Source organism: Lontra canadensis, unplaced genomic scaffold, assembly GCF_010015895.1.
Source record: "Lontra canadensis isolate GAN:19392208 unplaced genomic scaffold, GSC_riverotter_1.0 scaffold113, whole genome shotgun sequence".
NCBI classification, from domain to species: Eukaryota; Metazoa; Chordata; class Mammalia; order Carnivora; family Mustelidae; genus Lontra; species Lontra canadensis.
In genome coordinates, this window is record NW_022631107.1 from 4224218 (window position 1) to 4242150 (window position 17933).

Below are 17933 nucleotides of genomic sequence, written 5' to 3' on the forward strand. Positions count from 1 at the left end.
ATTTCTAAAAGTACTCTAAGATATTTAAAATTTTGAATAAAGTCTTAACTGTAGGTGGGAAAATCCTGTAAATTCATTGCAACTGATTGCATCCAAGTGATTCTATTTGTTTCCTAGAGCTATCCTAACAAAGTACCTAGTACAAATTCGGTGGCTTAAAATTATAGAAATGTATTGTCTTGCAGTTCTGGAGGCTAGAGATCTAAGTTAACCTGTCAGCAGAGCCAGTGCTCCCTTTGGAACCTTTATGGAGAATCCTTCCTTGCTTCTTTCTGGCTGGTGGTTTGCTGGCAATCTCTGGTGTTTGTTGGCTTGGAGCTGCAGCATTTCAACCTCCGCCTCTATGCTCACATGAGGTTCTCTCCTTGTGTGTCTGTCTTCAGATAGTCTCCTCTTCTTATAAGGGCACCACCAGTCATAATGGATTAATGGCCATGTATTCCAGTATGACCTCATTTTAACTAATTACATCTGCAGTGACCCTCTTTCCAAATAAGGTCACGTTCTGAGGTACTGGGGGTTAGGACTTCAACTTCTCTTTGGCGGAGACTGATATTTCTGATTTTGAAAGTTTCCTTCGCAATAGGAGACTTTTATTATTCTTTTTCCATAGCATCTCATTTTTATGGGACCCTAGGCATATTGTATTCTGAAATCTTTGGTTTCTTTATTCTTAAACTGTGCCTGTTCTATGGACCTGGATTGTTTTAAGAATTAAACTAGGGGAAAAAAAAGAATTAAACTAGAAATTTCACTCAGGGACACCTGGGTGGCTCAGTCGGTTAAGCGTCTGCCTTCAGCTTAGGTCATGGTCCCAGGATCCTAGAATCAAGTCCTGAATTGAGCTCCCTGCTCAGCAGGGAACCTGCTTCTCCCTCTGCCTGCCACCCCCCTGCTTGTGTTCTTTCTCTCTTTCTCTAATAAATAAAACTCTTTATAAAAAAATAAACTAGAAAACCCATATGTAAGGTATCTGTAACTATTTCTGGCATTTATCAGATCTTGCTTCTTTTCTATTTCTTATTTTGTATTGCTGTTTCACTTGGAAGATCCCTTTAGTTCTGTGTTTAATTTTGACCAGTTTCAAAGCCATCCTTATGCTCATGGTTGTATAATCTTAGGTACATTTTAGTGCATAATTGTAAGGTTATGGAAACTTTCTTACTGATAATTTAGTGCCATGAAAAGTCAGTATGTAATTTCATAGTTTTCATTTACTTTTAACTCACCATTACAAGTACTTCACATTGTTTTGAGAAAGTTCCAGGTTTGAATTTGTAATGTTTCTTTAAAGCATATACTTTTGTTTTTCTTTTTATGAATGTTATCTTAAATAAAGATTTGTATAATTGCTTTATTTGTGTCAGTAAACCAAAGCATAGCTGTTAATGACTTGCTCTAGAGGGTAGCATTAATGAGCATTTATTATAAATGAGCACTTACTCTGTGCCTAATTCTAGACAGTCGTTGCAGGTTTTACTGTGAACTAGCATCCATCTGTAGTCTTCTAGTCAATTGTGCTTTTTGCCGTTAAACACTGTCATGCTGTGTTTCCAAACACACTAGTGTGTGCAGCTTTTACTTCATTGTTTTTTGTTTTAATTTCTTGAGCAGTTTTTTCATAGGTGTGTATATTTTATCACATTATCTAGTTTGTAAAATTGTTTGTGGAAGAGATAAGTTTTCTAATTTTATACCAACAAAGAACCTGCTACTGTTAGTGTCTAGTAGGCATTCAACAAATGCTTAATGATGAGTGACATGCTTACATTTGACAAAGTGCGTATTTTTATGCAAATTATAGTTGTTGAAATCTCGGTAACAGGTACTGTAGTCTGTAGCCTTAGATTTTTAGATTTTTAAAGTTACTGAAATTAAGATTTTTTAAGTTATTGAAATTAAGTGCCATTTCCTCAGTAACTTACTTTTTTTTAAATGTTTGAATTATAGATTTTCCACGGTGATGTTTTGCATATTTTTAAAGCTAAGTAATGGCAGTTGATTTCACTGTGCATATTGTATATTTATGTTCAAAGAAAATATAAGAACTTTTAAGTTTTTGGGCGATTCCTTGTCCTCTAATGGGCAGTAAGAGTTTTTGAGATATTAATTGGGTTCATTATTCTCTTTGGTGCCTTTGGTTGAAAAATGTTAAGGGCTCCTACTTCTCCCCAAACCTCCTAGTTCCAAAATATTTTACATTTGTTATCACCTTGGATATTAGGATTATTGCTTGATAGAGCTAAAATTCTTTAAAGTTAGATAGCTATGAGTGTCTGTAGAATTTTGTAGTTATGAATTTTGTGTTAAAACTTGTTTTTGTTTTAATATTTTGTGAATCAGGGCCTCTGATTCTTAATACTATTATTTTGTGAATTCTGTCAGGGTCAGATACAAGTACAATAATTGATTCTATATATCTAATCTCCTATATAAAGACTTAAACAGTGTTTTTTATTTTTCCTTAAAAAATTTTTTTTGATGCTTGCCTGTTAAAATTTCAGTCTTTCTCATACCCAATTTTAACCTGAAGGGAGAGATGCATCAGAGAAACACCATATGTAGTTGACTATAATAGGAATGACTTTTGGAATAGATAATAATTATCTGAAAAGACTGTATGAATTTACTATTGTAGATTAATTTTACTAGTTTTGTTGTTGTTTGTGTTTTCTCATGTTGACAGGGTTGCTTTAGACACTCTTGCTGCATTGCTAAAATCAAGTAAGTTTTTAAATACTAGAAATACTAGATACTATTTTTCCGAGTATTCTGTCTACTATGTTAAAGAAACTGGAAATGTAGATTTAGTCTGTAGTTACAAAGCTAGCTTGTTATAATTAATGTCAAAGTTGATTCTGTCTTTTCATATCGTTGATTGATACACATCATAGCTAATGTCCTTTATGTTTATTGAGCTATAATATAGTACATTCATATAATTTATTCTAGTACATTGACTTCCTTTTTATAAGTTAAGTATATAAATATAAAGTCCTGTTAATAGAGACAAGTAACATGTAAACCTTATGTAAGTATCATCTTTTAAAAAATGAAGCTAACATGATATTGGGGATATTTACTATGAAGTATATTGTGAACAACTACTGTATATTGAACACACATGATTGTGATTTAGAAACCTCTTATTAGAAGTTTTATTTCTATCAAGTTCAAGTTTCAAGCATTAAAAAATGACTTAATGTAAATTTATAATTTACTAAGTTCATTTAAAAACTAAAGAAACTGTGTTCTTTATCTTCAGAATTGAAGCATTGGAGTAAATGTGTCTTTTGATATGATTCCTTTGGAGAGTAATTTATCTGTATTATATGTTCTCTCTCTCCAGGGTATTCAGTATCTGTGGTTTAAATATTAACTTTTGTTAGCACTTCCATTCTCGTTGGTTGATTAAATTAACATCTTAACCACAGTAATATATAGACCCAAGGATATGTTGGCTTTTAATGTTATTTTTCTCAAAAACTGTCTATCAAGGGTGAGACCAACTTGTCCTTAAATTTGAATGACCAGAATTGTTCATTTGAATAGTAGCAAATGATTAACTGATTGAAAATCTGGAATTTGGTAAAGTAATGATTTATTACATGTATTAAATTAAAAAAGTCATCTTAGGTATTAGTATTCTATACCAGAGTATATAAAATTCAGTTAAGAGTTTTATCTTTGAAGTGAAATGTGTGGGACTCAATTAGATGAGCCATGTAGTTTTATTTTCATGTATGATGTGATAAACTTCAGACCAAGATCAGAGAATAGTACTTGAATTAATTTTAAAGGATATTTGTAGCCTGGCTTTATTGTGCCCTGACTTTGCGGTTCAAATTGTCATTTAAAGATTAATTTTTAAATTAATATAGGCATATATTTTTGATTTAGAGTAGATTAAAATAGCTATTACAACTGAAGTTATTTTCAGAATCACTGATGACAAAATCACTAAGTTAGTAAAAACTAAAACCCTCATAAATTTCAACTATGTATAGAAATTGGATAATCTGGTATCTTGTGTTTTAAATCGTAATTTTCCTTTTACTCCCTCCTCCTTCAAAGGAGGATGGTGGAAAAACATACCTGTTTTACTTCGTCAGGTAAAAAAAGTGACCAGTAGGATGAGTCTAGTTTATATCAGGTATGTTTTCTTAGGGCACATGGCACTAAATAGAATAAACATTTAATAATGCAACATAATGTTTAATAGCACTTGCATATTTTTAAGTGCACTGGGGCATTTTGGAACATTCTCATTCATTGATTTTTTTTTTTTTTTAACTACTTTCAGGGAGGGGGCAGTTACTTTAAAAGGATAAATGAGAGGAAAAAAACAAAAGGATAAATGATGCTACCAAAATAACCCTGAGCGAGTATAAAGCAAACAACCTGTGTACACACACAGTGCAGAGGGACAGGCAGCCTAAGGGCCAACGCTAGAGTGTAGAGGAGATGCTGCGGTCTAAAGGGGAACCTGAGTTGTGTTTTAACCAGAGAGGGAAGAAGAGACATAGGCTGATAGTGAGTTAGGTGTCCTGAACACAGGAATTAAAACCCCTTCGCTAAACTTTTTAGTTGTGCTCAGTTGCAGATTGCAGATAGCTCTGTTCAACATCTCTTCATTTAGCACCTGTGTTTGAGTTATGGGCAAGTTTATTTGATCTTTAATAAGAATTTAAATATTTCACATAAATACCATTTAGACTCATAGTGTCTTTTAAGAAAATCATAGTCACAACCAGTAAACTAAAGGCTTATATGCTCCAGGTGGTGTAAACAAAGTGTATATTCCTTTAAAATACAGGAAACTGCTGTTAGTCAGAACTATTGACCAGATTGTGTAAATAGCCACAGCTTTGGCCATCTAGCTCTTGAAGACACAGAAGAGGTTTTAAAGCTTTTACATAAGAAAGCCCCTCTTCCCACCCTGTGAATTTCTTCCAGATCCCTGAAGTCAGAACAGGGTTTCTGAAAGAGCATTAATAGTTTGTTAATCTCAACATCTTTATGTTTTAAGTACATATTAGCAATTTGGAAGCTGTAGTAATTCTTTCAGGTAACTAAAAGTAGCAGAACCTTACCTTGCTGTTACGTTATCTTGGTGCTTATGCCATGAGCCAGGGTAAACTTAGGTTAAGGAGAGTTGGAATTTCTTTGTAACTAAACAAGCTTGGATGGATTGGTATTCCCCATTAGTTTGTGTTCCTATCATTGGCCCACCAGTGTTGTACTGAGGGGCTCAGGATGTTGCTGTGATAGGGTTTCCCTACGTCCATTTTAGTGAAATCTCCCCTTTTGATTAATAATCTAAAATATTAACACTTTAATAAAACATCAGATTTGTGGATTTCTGTTAATTCTACCCCAGTAAAACCAACCATTTACAAAAGAAACCTCTTTAATCTAGTTTTTATTGCATTAGATAATTAATGACCAGAAAACAGTAAAGTGGTTCTTACATTTCATTTACTAAAAGTTTTATAAGTATTTTTAACTTAGTGTTATTATGGCATGGATATTTATATAATTGTGGGTTTAATCAAAGAAGTTGATTTTAGTGGAAATATATACAGTTTCTAATGGAAGCTACAGTTCAATAGAGTTAATTTCAGTGGAAACAAGGTTTATAATAGAAGTTACAACAATGGTAATGTAGTTTGCTATCTGGGACTTTTCATTTATTTTGTTAGAGGAAAAAATATTTAAATATGTGGCTGCTATATAAATATTTTTTGAAAAAAATGGTAAGAACTCATTACAGTATTGTGATAATTTTAATTTAATTTATTCTACCATTTTCTCTTGTCATTCAAAAAACGTTCTTTCTCAATTTTCTTTTGTTAAAGAAACAAATGCCAGAAGAGCTGTAGACAGAGGATATGTCCAAGTCCTTTTAACAATTTATGTAGATTGGCACCGCCATGATAACCGGCATAGAAACATGCTCATTCGGAAAGGAATTTTACAGAGTTTAAAAAGTGTTACAAACATCAAGTTGGGAAGAAAAGCATTTATAGATGCCAATGGCATGAAAATTCTGTATAACACTTCACAAGTGAGTTTTTAATTTTCTTCCTATTATTGTGGTTATGTGTTAATGATATTATTTGGTTCTTAAGAAAACTTAGTATTTCTTAGAAATACTCAAAAAAGTATGATAAATATATTTAAGAAAAAAATCTGAAAACCAAAAGGCATAATAAACCTTTCACGTGTGACCTCCTCAGACTGAATTGGAGATAGGGCTCCTTGCATATCTCTGCAATATGAGATTTTAGGTGAAAGGAGGATGTATAAACCCATCCACTGGGCAGGAGGGGAATCTGTATAGCCATGTTTTCTAAGATGTGCGGTTGGCTGTACTCAGTTTTACATGTTCCCCTCATAAGATATTTATGGGTCCTTTACAACTGCAGTGTAAGGCAGTTCTCTGGTTTGGGAGCATTGTCAGGGTCTTCCTTCTGGATGGAGCATTTTTACACAGAGAAGGTACAAGAGTGAAACCTGGAGTTAGGAATTTTAGTTCTGCCAGCCATCTTAATCGTAAACCTTCTTAACAGTATCTTTAGCAAGAAGACTGTCAGCCCTGGGCCATGGGGATGTTACAATGCAACCATTTTGTTTTTAGAAGGTTATAATTATTAGAAGGAAATCTCTCTTTAAAATTGCAGCCACTCATCTTGGTTGTGCCCTCCTGGTCTTACACACAACAGTCTCTTTTTTACATGGTACCTGAAAACACAATTGATGTTTTCCCTAAGCTTTTTCTTTTCTAGATCAATCATATGCACTTCTTTTTACTATTCCTAATGTAGGCAGTCATGGATAATTGATATATCAGGAAGAGTTGGGTGACCTTGTTTATGCCACTTAACATTTCTGAGCCTTAGTTTCTCATCTGTTCTGACAGGTCAGATGTGAAAGTTTGTATCGAAAATTTTATGGGATATGAAAATGCTATATAAATGCCAGTTGTCAATAATAATAAAAATTATAGTGTTGTATGTTACAAGTTCAAATGCCCTGTCTATTAGCCTTTGTCAAGATTGGATACTAGGACAGCGTATTAAACTCTTAGCACTTAAAATCTTGGTATTCAGACTATTTTTTATAAGTTGAAGAGTCAGCTTATTAAAGGTGCTATTGTTTGATAGCTGATACAGTTCTGAGAAAAGCTCAGCCAGTGCACCTTCCTTTTTTCTTATTCCTTTCTTACTGTCCTTTTTACTTAATTTTTTTTTCTTCTTCCCTTAAATTAAAAAGAATTTTTATTTTGTGCCCTAGGCTTGCTAACTACCTTGTAGGTCACTCATAGATACTACTTAGCATAGTAGTCCCCCCTTCTCTGCGGGGAATACGGTCCAAGATCCCTGGGATCTTAGATGCCTGAAGCCTTGGATGGTACTTTGCCTTATATATACAGTGTGTGTTTTCTTAAACATACATATCTGTGATCAAGTTTGATTTATTAATGAGGCCCAGTAACAGATTAACAACTAACAGTAAAACAGAACAACTGTAACAGTATACTGTCATGAACGTTAAGTGAATGTGGTCCCTCTCTCCCAAAATATCTTATTGTACTGTACTCATCCTTACAATGATGATGTGAGATGATAAAATGCCTCTGTGATGAGATGAAATGAGGTGAAATGCTGTAGGTATGTTGTGTTGTAGCATTAGGGCTAGTATTGACCCGAGGTCAGAAGGAAGGTCATCAGCGCTGGGCCACAGTTGACCATGGGTAACTGAAACCAGGGACAAAGCAGGACTCATAGACTTTGGTGACTTCGGGGGCCAAAGATGGTACTGTTTTCTGCTTATTTTAGGAAGAGTATTATTAAATTTTCCATACGAAGTTCTTACTTATGAAGAGATACTTCTGAATAACCAGAGCTATTTTATAATTATATTACATTAAAATAGAGGTTTTTGTGGTATTTGTCTCTTGAAAATTATTATTATTATTTTTTAAAGATTTTATTTATTTATTTGACAGAGATCACAAGTAGGCAGAGAGGCAGGCAGAGAGAGGAGGAAGCAGGCTCCCTGCTGAGCAGAGAGTCCAATGTGGGGCTCGATCCCAGGACCCTGGGATTATGACCCGAGCCCAAGGCAGAGGCTTTAACCCACAGCGCCACCCAGGCGCCCCCTCTTGAAAATTATTGATGTATTACTTTATGAAGTAATGTAAAGTTGATTCAGTTATTCACCAAGGGCATAATATCTTTTTTCTTTTTTTCTTTTTCTTATAAAACAGGAATGTTTGGCAGTCAGGACCCTTGATCCCCTTGTCAACACCTCTAGTTTGATAATGAGGAAGTGTTTTCCTAAAAATCGCCTGCCACTCCCAACGATTAAAAGTTCTTTCCATTTCCAGCTGCCAGTTATTCCTGTGACTGGGCCTGTGGCCCAGCTCTACAGTTTACCCCCAGAAGGTAAGACCGTATGTTTCCCTCTGGCTTTCAGTGGTCTTAGAATTGTGTGACTGTCAACTTTTTTTTCTCATTTCTAGTTCCTCAGCAAAAGAAGGTACATTAATAAACACAATAAACTTTCACATTATATTTTAGTTAAATGTTTCTTCAAATATAAGAAATTGAGATCTGATAATTAAGGGCAATAGTATAGAATGTGTTATATTTATGTAAATTTGAATTTGAAAAAATTTAAGCATTACATAGGAACATTATTTCATAGTTTACATATATTTTCAAAGGATAAGAGTGTAAACATTAAATATTTAGGTAATTGTATTTGGGCTTACATTTATAACTTTCTGGTGAACTTCATTTTTTTTCAAGTTAAGAATACCTAATCACCAAAAATATGATACTTTATTTTATTCTATTTTTTTTTTAAATTTTGATTTATTTATTTATTTATTTGACAGAGATCACAAGTACACAGAGAGGCAGGCAGAGAGAGAGAGGGGGAAGCAGGCTCCCTGCTGAGCAGAGAGCCTGATGCGGGGCTCAATCCCAGGACCCTGGGATCATGACCTGAGCTGAAGGCAGAGGCTTTAACTCACTGAACCACCCAGGCACCCCCCAAAATATGATTTTTTAAAAAAATCTTATTGATTGGAGAAGGGAAGTGCAGAGCCTAGAGATTGACGCAGGGCTCAATCTTAGGACCTTGAGGTCACGACCTAAGCCAAAACCAGGAGTCGGTGGCTTAACGGTCTTTGCCACCCAGGTGCCCCCGCACTCATTTTTTATTATAAAATAATTTATCTCTCTTCATAGAGTTTCTGCATATTCCCATGAAATTTCTGTGGCAAGAAAGAACTTAACAGATGATTCACTGATTAAAAAATTGAAAAGAGAAGGTAATATGTACTTTAAGAAGCCTAAAAAAGTATTAGTCCAAATTAACAGAGTAATTTCTATCTACTGCAGCAAGGTTCAGCTATTTAAATAATACTTAAAAATTTTACAATTTCTATTATCAGGATTAGATTCCTTATGTAAATTCATAGTTCTCCTAAGAAAAAGTTTTGATATTAGTGCATATGGTTCACAGCAGTGTTTTCTAATGATTCAGAATTTGCATATAAATATGCATAGTATTATAATGCTTGGGAAAAGGGAAGGTGAAAATAGAAAAACACCTACCAATATTTTTCTTTTTTTTTAAATTTTTAAATTTTTTATTTTTTTATTATTATGTTCAATTAGCCAGCATACAGTACGTCATTAGTTTTTGATGTCGTGTTCAGCAATTCATTAGTTGCATATAATACCCAGTGCTCATCACCTCATGTGCCCTCCTTAATACCAATTATCTGGATATCCCATTCCCCCACTCCTCCTCCTTTCTGTAATCCTCAGTTTGGTTCCCAGAGTCCAGAGTCTCTCAGGGTTTGTCTCCTTCCCTGATTTCTTCCCATTTAGTTTTCCCTCCCTTTCCCTGTTGTTTTCCGTGCTATTCCTTATGTTTCACGTATGAATGAAACTGTATGATAATTGTCTTTCTCTGCTTGACTTATTTCACTTAGCATAATCTCCTCCAATTCCATCCAAGTCAGTGCAAATGGTGGGTATTCATCCTTTATGATGGCTGAGTAATATCCCATTGTATATATGAACCACATCTTCTTTATCCATTCATCTGTTGAAGGACATCTTGGCTCCTTCCAAAGTTTGTCTGTCGTGGACATTGCTGCTGTGAACATTGGGCTGCATGTGCCCCTTCTTTTCACTATATCTGTATCTTTGGGGTAAATCCCTAGTAGTATCTTGGGGAACCTCTATACTGTTTTCCAGAGTGGCTGTACCACCTTGCAGTCCCACTAACAGTGTAAGAGGGTTCAGATACTTCTCCAAAGAAAACATACAAACGGCTAACAGACACATGAAAAAATGTTCAACATCACTAGCCATCAGAAAAATACAAATCAAAACCACAATGAGATACTACCTTCTGCCAGTAGAATGGCAAAAATTAACAACACAGGAAACCAAAATATTATGGTTTATGCTTAACAAAACTTGCATGGGACTTACCTAAATAAAAATAATGCAATTATCAGAAGTTGGCTGTTTGCCATTTCAGTACAATATTGGGCACATAGTAAAAGAAGAAAGTTGAAATTTTAGTATGGGGAAAAGTAGAATTTTGGGGGGTAAGATCTAGTTAAATGGAAAAGAGAATATAGTCTAGCTTATATTACAATTTCTCAAGTTTTTTCTCATCAGTTGATAAATTTTTTGCAAGAAAAATGGGAAGTTTTTTATATTTATAAAAGTAATTACTTGAAATAAGTGATGTAAGAGAATTTTCAGGTAATTATAATTAGTTTTATTATCCTTGATACAGATTTATTAGTGGCATATATCAGAGAGTACACTGTTATGATTTTATTTTAAAAATATTTTATTATTAAAGTACACCTTTAGTCTATGTAAAATACCAAAATGGATTATTCAGAAACTTACTTTAAAGGGTTTTAAAAGTCTACAACTCAGTTTGAAACTTGAGTAAGATAGTGAAGTGAAAACTGTGGTCTAGTTTCTCTTTCCCATTGATACAAAATTACCCACAGACGTTAAGAGTAGGGGAAAGTCTGTACCAGAAGTGAGAACAAGGTAAAAGAAGTATTCTCATGAACCACACGTAGAACATGCACCATACGTGGTGGAGGTATGGATGTACTGAAGAGCATCAGTTCTCTGCTCTCCCTTCTTGAATGCAGTTATGTCTGTCTCCAAGTTGCACCAGTAGCCCCTAAGTCGGATGGACAGTCAGGGAGCAGTTGGAGTCCCTTTCTCTCCTGTATCTCAGTGTAGGATTATGGGGGTTTAAGTGGTGGTTGTAACTGGTAGAAAGCCAGCGAGACTTCTATATGATACAGCCGATGGTAATACTAGGAGGGAGATAGGATATAGGATCTACCCTATAGTGTTCTTTATTCAGTGTACAGAATAATCACATAGGTAGAGGAAGCTGACTTCTAGTGCAGTGAATTCACCAAACATGGGGAAAAAAAAATGACAGAGAGATGATATTTTTCTGAGGGCTTCTTTCCTGTCTCATTTCAGACTAATGGCTCACTAAATTAGAAAGGGAGATTTACACTAATTGTCAAGACTTCATGGTTAATTTGTGAGAGGAGGGTTTTGACAACAACTGTGCAGACACAAGGAAAATACCCTCTTTCTGTTCACTGTTACTTTTTCATATATCAGACTTCATTACATTTCTTACAGTTTTCATTATTTTTTACCTTCCTCAGCTAGAATATAAGTTCTGTGAGGATAGAACTGTTTTTTTTAATCCTTCATTGTACACAGTTAGTATACACTTAACATTTGTTGTTGAAGGAATTGACCTGACCTCAAGACTTATTCTCTAGAACGATAAATGCCAAAAGATAGTGAAGCAGCATCTTACAGAAGTTTGGAGGAAAGAGTCCTGATTCTAGATTTCTGAACACTTGGCGTTGCCATCCATATGGGAAGGTGACATATTCTTAGGCCTGTAGGGTATGGGAGTAGAATACCCAGGTACCCTTTCTGAAGTAATTACATGAAATATTACTCATCTGGCCAATGATGAATTAGGATGACAAGAATAGAGACAATATGGTAGCAGAATCATTGTATTAAACAGTACAAATTGTTAATTATGTAATACTAAATAATTGTAATACTATTTTTAAATACATCAACCAACTCTTGGCCAAGGATACATAATACACAGCTATAACAAACTGGGTTTTTTTTACACAAACTAAAATTTTTATTTTTTATATTATATATAATTTATATTACTTATATTGATAGAGTTCTTGTTCTTAGGAATATTACACTGTTTTTGCATTTGTAAAATAATTATAGGAATAGTGGTTCATATATGCATTTTAAATATAAAAGTATGTCCGAAACCGAGATCTGTAGTCTGGGATCTATTGAGCCATAGGAATCCATGAATGGACTTCAAAGACTACGAACACTTTGAAATTCTCTATAAAATTATGTATTTTTTTTCTTTGGGAAAGATTTTTTCAGGGTAACTATTGACAAGGTCAGGCAATCCAGGTTCTACTACACAGCTGTTCTTGTCCAGTTCAGACCTTAATTCATAGCTTTTATAGAGCAAGGGGCAGTTGTGGTGAAATGAAAGGGTAATTATCTCAAATGGTGCTATATGTGCGCCAGAGGATCTCTCCTTGGTATCCAAAGTGGTGTCATCTGCACGCCACTTCAGGGAAGATCAGAATAAGCCTTCATGCTTTATGGTCAGGGCATAACTGGACCCCGAGGGAGATCGCTGCTTGGACATGAACAAGATGGACAGCCAGAGATGGAGTCAGTGTTATTAGCACTTCTACACAGACCATAATATCTGGTGAACCTAGATGCAGAAATCCATAGCAAAGTAACAACAAACTGATTTTAGCAACAAATTAAAAGGATAATATACCATTATCAAGTGGAATTCGTCTTGGGATACGAGGACATTTCAACATCCACAAATCAAAATGTGATAAACCACATTAACAACGAAGGATGAGGGGTCATATGATCATCTTGATAGATGCAGAAAAAACATTTGACAAAATTCAAAATCCTTTTATGATAAAAAATTCTAAACAAATTAGGTACAGAAGGAATGTTCCTCTTCATAATAAAGACCATATATGATAAATCCGTAGCTAATATTGTGCTCATTGATAAAAAGTTAGAAGCTTTTCATATAAGATCAGGAAGAAGACAGAGTTTTCCTCTCTCACCATTTCTATTCAACACAGTACTGGATATTCTAGCTATAATAATTAGGCTGGAAAAAGAAATAAAAGGCATCCAAATCAGAAAGGAAGAAATAAAATCATCTGTTGACAGATGGCATGATCTTATATATACGAAACCTTAAAGTCTCTACCAAAATACTCTTAGAGCTAATAAACAAGTTCAGTAAAGTTGCAGGATATAAAATCAAATATATAAACATCAGTTGTGTTTCTATACAATTACAGTAAAATATCTGAAAGAGAAATTTAGTAACCCTATGTACAATAACATTAAAAACAAAATAGGAATAAATTTACCAAGGAGCTGAAGACTTGTACACTGAAAACTATAAGACATTGATGAAAGAGATTGAAGAGGACACAAATAAATGGGAAAGATACCCTCTGTTTTTGGATTGGAAGAATTAATATTGTGAAAATGCCCATATTGCCCAAAGTGGTCTATAGATTTAAAGTAATCCCTTTGAAATTGTAATGGCAGTTTTGGCAGAAATAGAAAAAACTATCCTCAAATTAATGGAATTACAAAAGACCCCCAGTAGCCAGAGCAATCCTGGGAAAGAAGAACAAAGCTAGACATCACAGTTCTGGATTTCAAACCATTACAAAGTCATAGTAACCAAACAGTATGGTACTCAAAGCAGGCACATAGACCTATAGTGAGTGGAATGCAATAGAGAGCCCAGACAAACCCATGCATATGTGGTCAGCTAATTTTTGATTAAAGACACTAAGAATACACAGTAGGGAAAGGACATTGTTTTCAATAAATTGTATCAGGAAAGCTAGATATCCACATACAAAAGAATGAAATTGGATCCCTGTCTTATACTAGTCACAAAAAATTACCTTGAAATGGATCAAAACTTAACTATAAGACCTGAAACTGTAAAACTCCTGGAAGAAAACTTGGGGATTATTTTTGACAATGATTTCTTGAATAAGATACCAAAAGCACAAGCAACGGAAGCTGAAATAAACAAGTAGAGCTATCACAAACTAAAGAGATTCTGCACAGCCCAGGAAACAAATAAATTGAAACAGCAATTTCAATTTATTGCCCTACAGAATGGAAGAAGATATTGCAAAACATTTATCTGGGAATGGGCTACTGTCTAAAACACACACACACACACACACACACGTGTGTGTGTGTGTGTGTGTGTGTGTGTGTATAAAATACAGCTGAAGAGTATAAAAGCAAGTAATTCAATTAAAAATTGGGCAGACCTGAATAAATATTTTCCCAAAGAAGACATTCAAATGGCCAATAGTGTATGAAAAAGTGCTCAGCATCAGTAATCATCAGGAAAATGGAAATAAAAACCACAGTAAGATATCACCTCACACCTGTTAGAATAACTGTTACCCAAAAGACAAGACATAGGAACTATTTGCTAGGTTGTAAAGAAAAGGAACTCTTTAATACTGTTGGTGGGGATGTAAAATGGTACAGCTAATCTGGAAAACAGCATGGAGGTTCCTCAAAAAAATTAAAAATAGAACTACCTATGATCTAGCGGTCCTCCTGCGTATATATCCAAGGAATTAAAATCATTATCTTAAAGACAGATCTGTACACCCATCTTCCCTGTGATATTCTGTACAGTAGCCAAGATTTGGAAATAACCATTATGTCCTTTGATGGATAAATGGATAAAGGGCAGTGATATACATGAATATTATTCAGATAATATAAAGGAAGGAAATCTTGCTATTTGCAGCAACATGGATGATCCTGGAGGGCAGTGGAATATGCCAGACAGAAAGGCAAATACTGTATGGTATCACTTACATGCAGAATCTTTAAAAGCAAACAAACAAAAAAATATGATTTTGTAGAAATAGAGAATAGAATATTGGGTTCCAGGGGTCAGGGGTGTGGTAAATGGGGTGATGGGATCAAAGGGTACAGATTTTCAGTTTAAGAAGATTAAGTTCTGAGGATCTAATGTATAGCAAGCATGGTGACTGTAGTTGTTAATGCGATATTGCATATTTGGACATTTCCCAGAGGAGCTCTTGCACGTGCGTGCATGTACACACACACACACACACACACACACACACACACAGTAACAATGTTAATTATGTGAGGTGATGGATGTGTTAATTATCTTCATCTTGGTAATTTTACCACATGTATTTGTATCAGATCATCACATTTGTACACCTTAATATATATGGTTAATATTTGTTATTTCTTCCTCAACAGAGTTAAATAGTTTAGGAAAATGTCCTTTTAAAATATTCTCTCCTTTGTTTTAAAGCACTCAGTTACTTACTTGAGTACTTGTGCACTCGTCTTGCCTTGTCTCCCCCGTGGTCCTCATGGACCTTTACATTCTGTGCCCTGAGTTTTTCTCTAACGCATATTCCTTCTTCATCCCCATTCCTGCTGTACTGGTTCAGTTACTGTCTCCTGTTAATTGGTCCCCTTCCATGCATGTGCTCCCTCTCTCACTCTTGCCAGAGTGATCTTTTTAGCAATGTTAAGTTGAATTAAGCCATTCCCCTCTTGAAAATTCTCAGTGCTTGTCTTCCATAGGTTAGAAGTCTAATCTACTTGGCCCCTTCGTTTTCTCATTCTTATTTGCCTTTTTTAGTACTTTACCAATTATACATGTTTAGTTACACTTGCCGTTTTTCAAGGATATCATCTCAACTCTTTTTTTCTTCTTAAAAGCCACGCTTACCTACCCTTATTTTGGCCTTGAAAGCTGCTCTGTTTTCTTCAGGTTACTGCTTAATTACTACCTGTTTTGTGGAGTGATCACTTATAGCCCCTTAACCCAAAGCAGTTTGCAGTTAGTTATTCCATCCTTTGTTTTCCCAAACAAACATTGCCTTCATTAACATACACTTTTGTATTGTAGTTTAGTCTTTTCCGCTCTTTAACCTCATGAGCCCCTGGAGGGCACGAACTATATTTACATATATTTAAAAAATTCCCAGTGCACAACACTGTATTCATGGCACATGGTAGCCGTTGAAACAAATAAATGGGTAATCAGTTGTTAAAGGAGTAAAATCAGTTCTTGAAATTTATCATGTACAGGAAATAAGCAGTTTGATTCAGTCTGTTGCAAAAGAAGACATTTGTTTTTAAAAACTGAGAACATCAGTAAGAACACCCATATATTTCTACCGCACTTTTTCCAAATTTTAATATCTCATAGGTTTTTCAACACCTAGGATAGCCTTAGAGACATTTTTAAAAAAAAGATTTTATTTATTTGAGAGAGAGAGATCACAAGTAGGCAGAGCAGCAGGCAAAGAGGGGGAAGCAGGCTCCCCGCTGAGCAGAGCGCCCGATATGGGGCTTGATCCCAGGACCCTGAGATCATGACCTGAGCCAAAGGCAGAGGCCTAACCCACTGAGCCACCCAGGTGCCCCTAGGGACATTTTTAATAAGGAATTTCATTTACTTTTCCTTTGGTGATTGAAATACCAATGTTGTATGTAAATAGCATCTTTCCTTTGGATGTGCTTGTTGTAGAATGCTTACCTCTGACCTACTTATAGCATGTTTTGTGTCACAGTGGATGACGTAGTAGATGAAAGTGACGACAATGATGATATTGACTTAGAAGCTGAAAATGAAACTGAAAATGAAGATGATGTAGATCAGAATTTTAAGGTTGGTATAAATCTCTATCTTCTGTCTACTTTATAAATTGGATATGCAGTTGTAAAATAAAGATTGGGGAAATAGGTGTAGCTTAATGGTAAATTAATTGGTTTTGTCCACATCTTTTTATTGTGATGACTGTGGACACTAAGGAAAGGGAAAATAATGTTGCTTTGAATGCATTGGTCTGAAAAGGTTCTTAAAATATCTTATTTTCACTCTTCTTGACCAGGACAACCTCAGGTAGCCCATCTGACTTAAGTTTCAAAGTCTAAGGAAATCTGAGCTTGAAGAAAAGTGGTTTGAGACTCTAAGTGGCAATCTGTTCCTCTTTTAGCAATCTTTTGGGGATATAAAAATAGTAGGAAAATAATCTGTAACTGCTGGCTTTTTGGTAAGAATTAGTGTTTACATAATGATTCTTATGTTTCAGCTAATTGGAGAAGAAATGGGCATAAGTGTTTATTGAATTGAAACAAGATAAAAAATTATTGTCATGATATAAATGCGATGTTAAGTAAAGAGGCAGGAGAGTTTTTAGAATTTTATGGCACTTCTGGAAGTGTAGAGACGATATTTGCTTAATTTAGTGTCGGGGGTCATTTTGGTATCTGTGGAGAAATGCCTGCTTAACTCCTTCAGTTTTCAGCTGTTTAGCTTAGTCTATTTTGGTGGGTGGGGAGGGATTCATTTGACCCTTGCCTGCTTGGCCCTTTTTCTCTTGAAATGCTACATCAGAATTGGGTACACTGAATATTAACCCTCTCTGGAGACAATCTAAGATACTGGATGGAGATAATCCATTTTGATAGTAGATGTAGTTCCAGTTTCATTATCACTAAGTGCAATCGCCAAGGCAAGCTTTGGCAGAATTGTCACATTAGCCAGTCTAGGCAGCATAATGGTCTGTAGCCTTGCCTCAAGAAGGTAGAAAGAAGAGAAACAGCACAGGCTCTGATTTTCAAGGGAAAAAATCTGGGTTAACTGTGTGATTGTGGTTCTGGACCTGATATAAGTGAAAGAACTATGTGATC

At 35.0% G+C, this 17933-nt stretch overlaps 1 protein-coding gene across 6 annotated transcripts in view; it reads left to right on the plus strand.

Moving 5' to 3' along the window:
- The window catches only part of AGTPBP1 (ATP/GTP binding protein 1), a 150461-nt gene that overhangs the window by 54242 nt on the left and 78286 nt on the right, over window positions 1-17933 (plus strand). For all 6 annotated transcript variants that reach the window (XM_032840553.1, XM_032840558.1, XM_032840555.1 and 3 more), the window contains 4 exons: window positions 2687-2724; window positions 5859-6067; window positions 8273-8450; window positions 16811-16908. In XM_032840553.1, the coding sequence (XP_032696444.1) occupies window positions 2687-2724; window positions 5859-6067; window positions 8273-8450; window positions 16811-16908 (523 nt within the window). The remainder of the gene's footprint in view (window positions 1-2686; window positions 2725-5858; window positions 6068-8272; window positions 8451-16810; window positions 16909-17933) is intronic.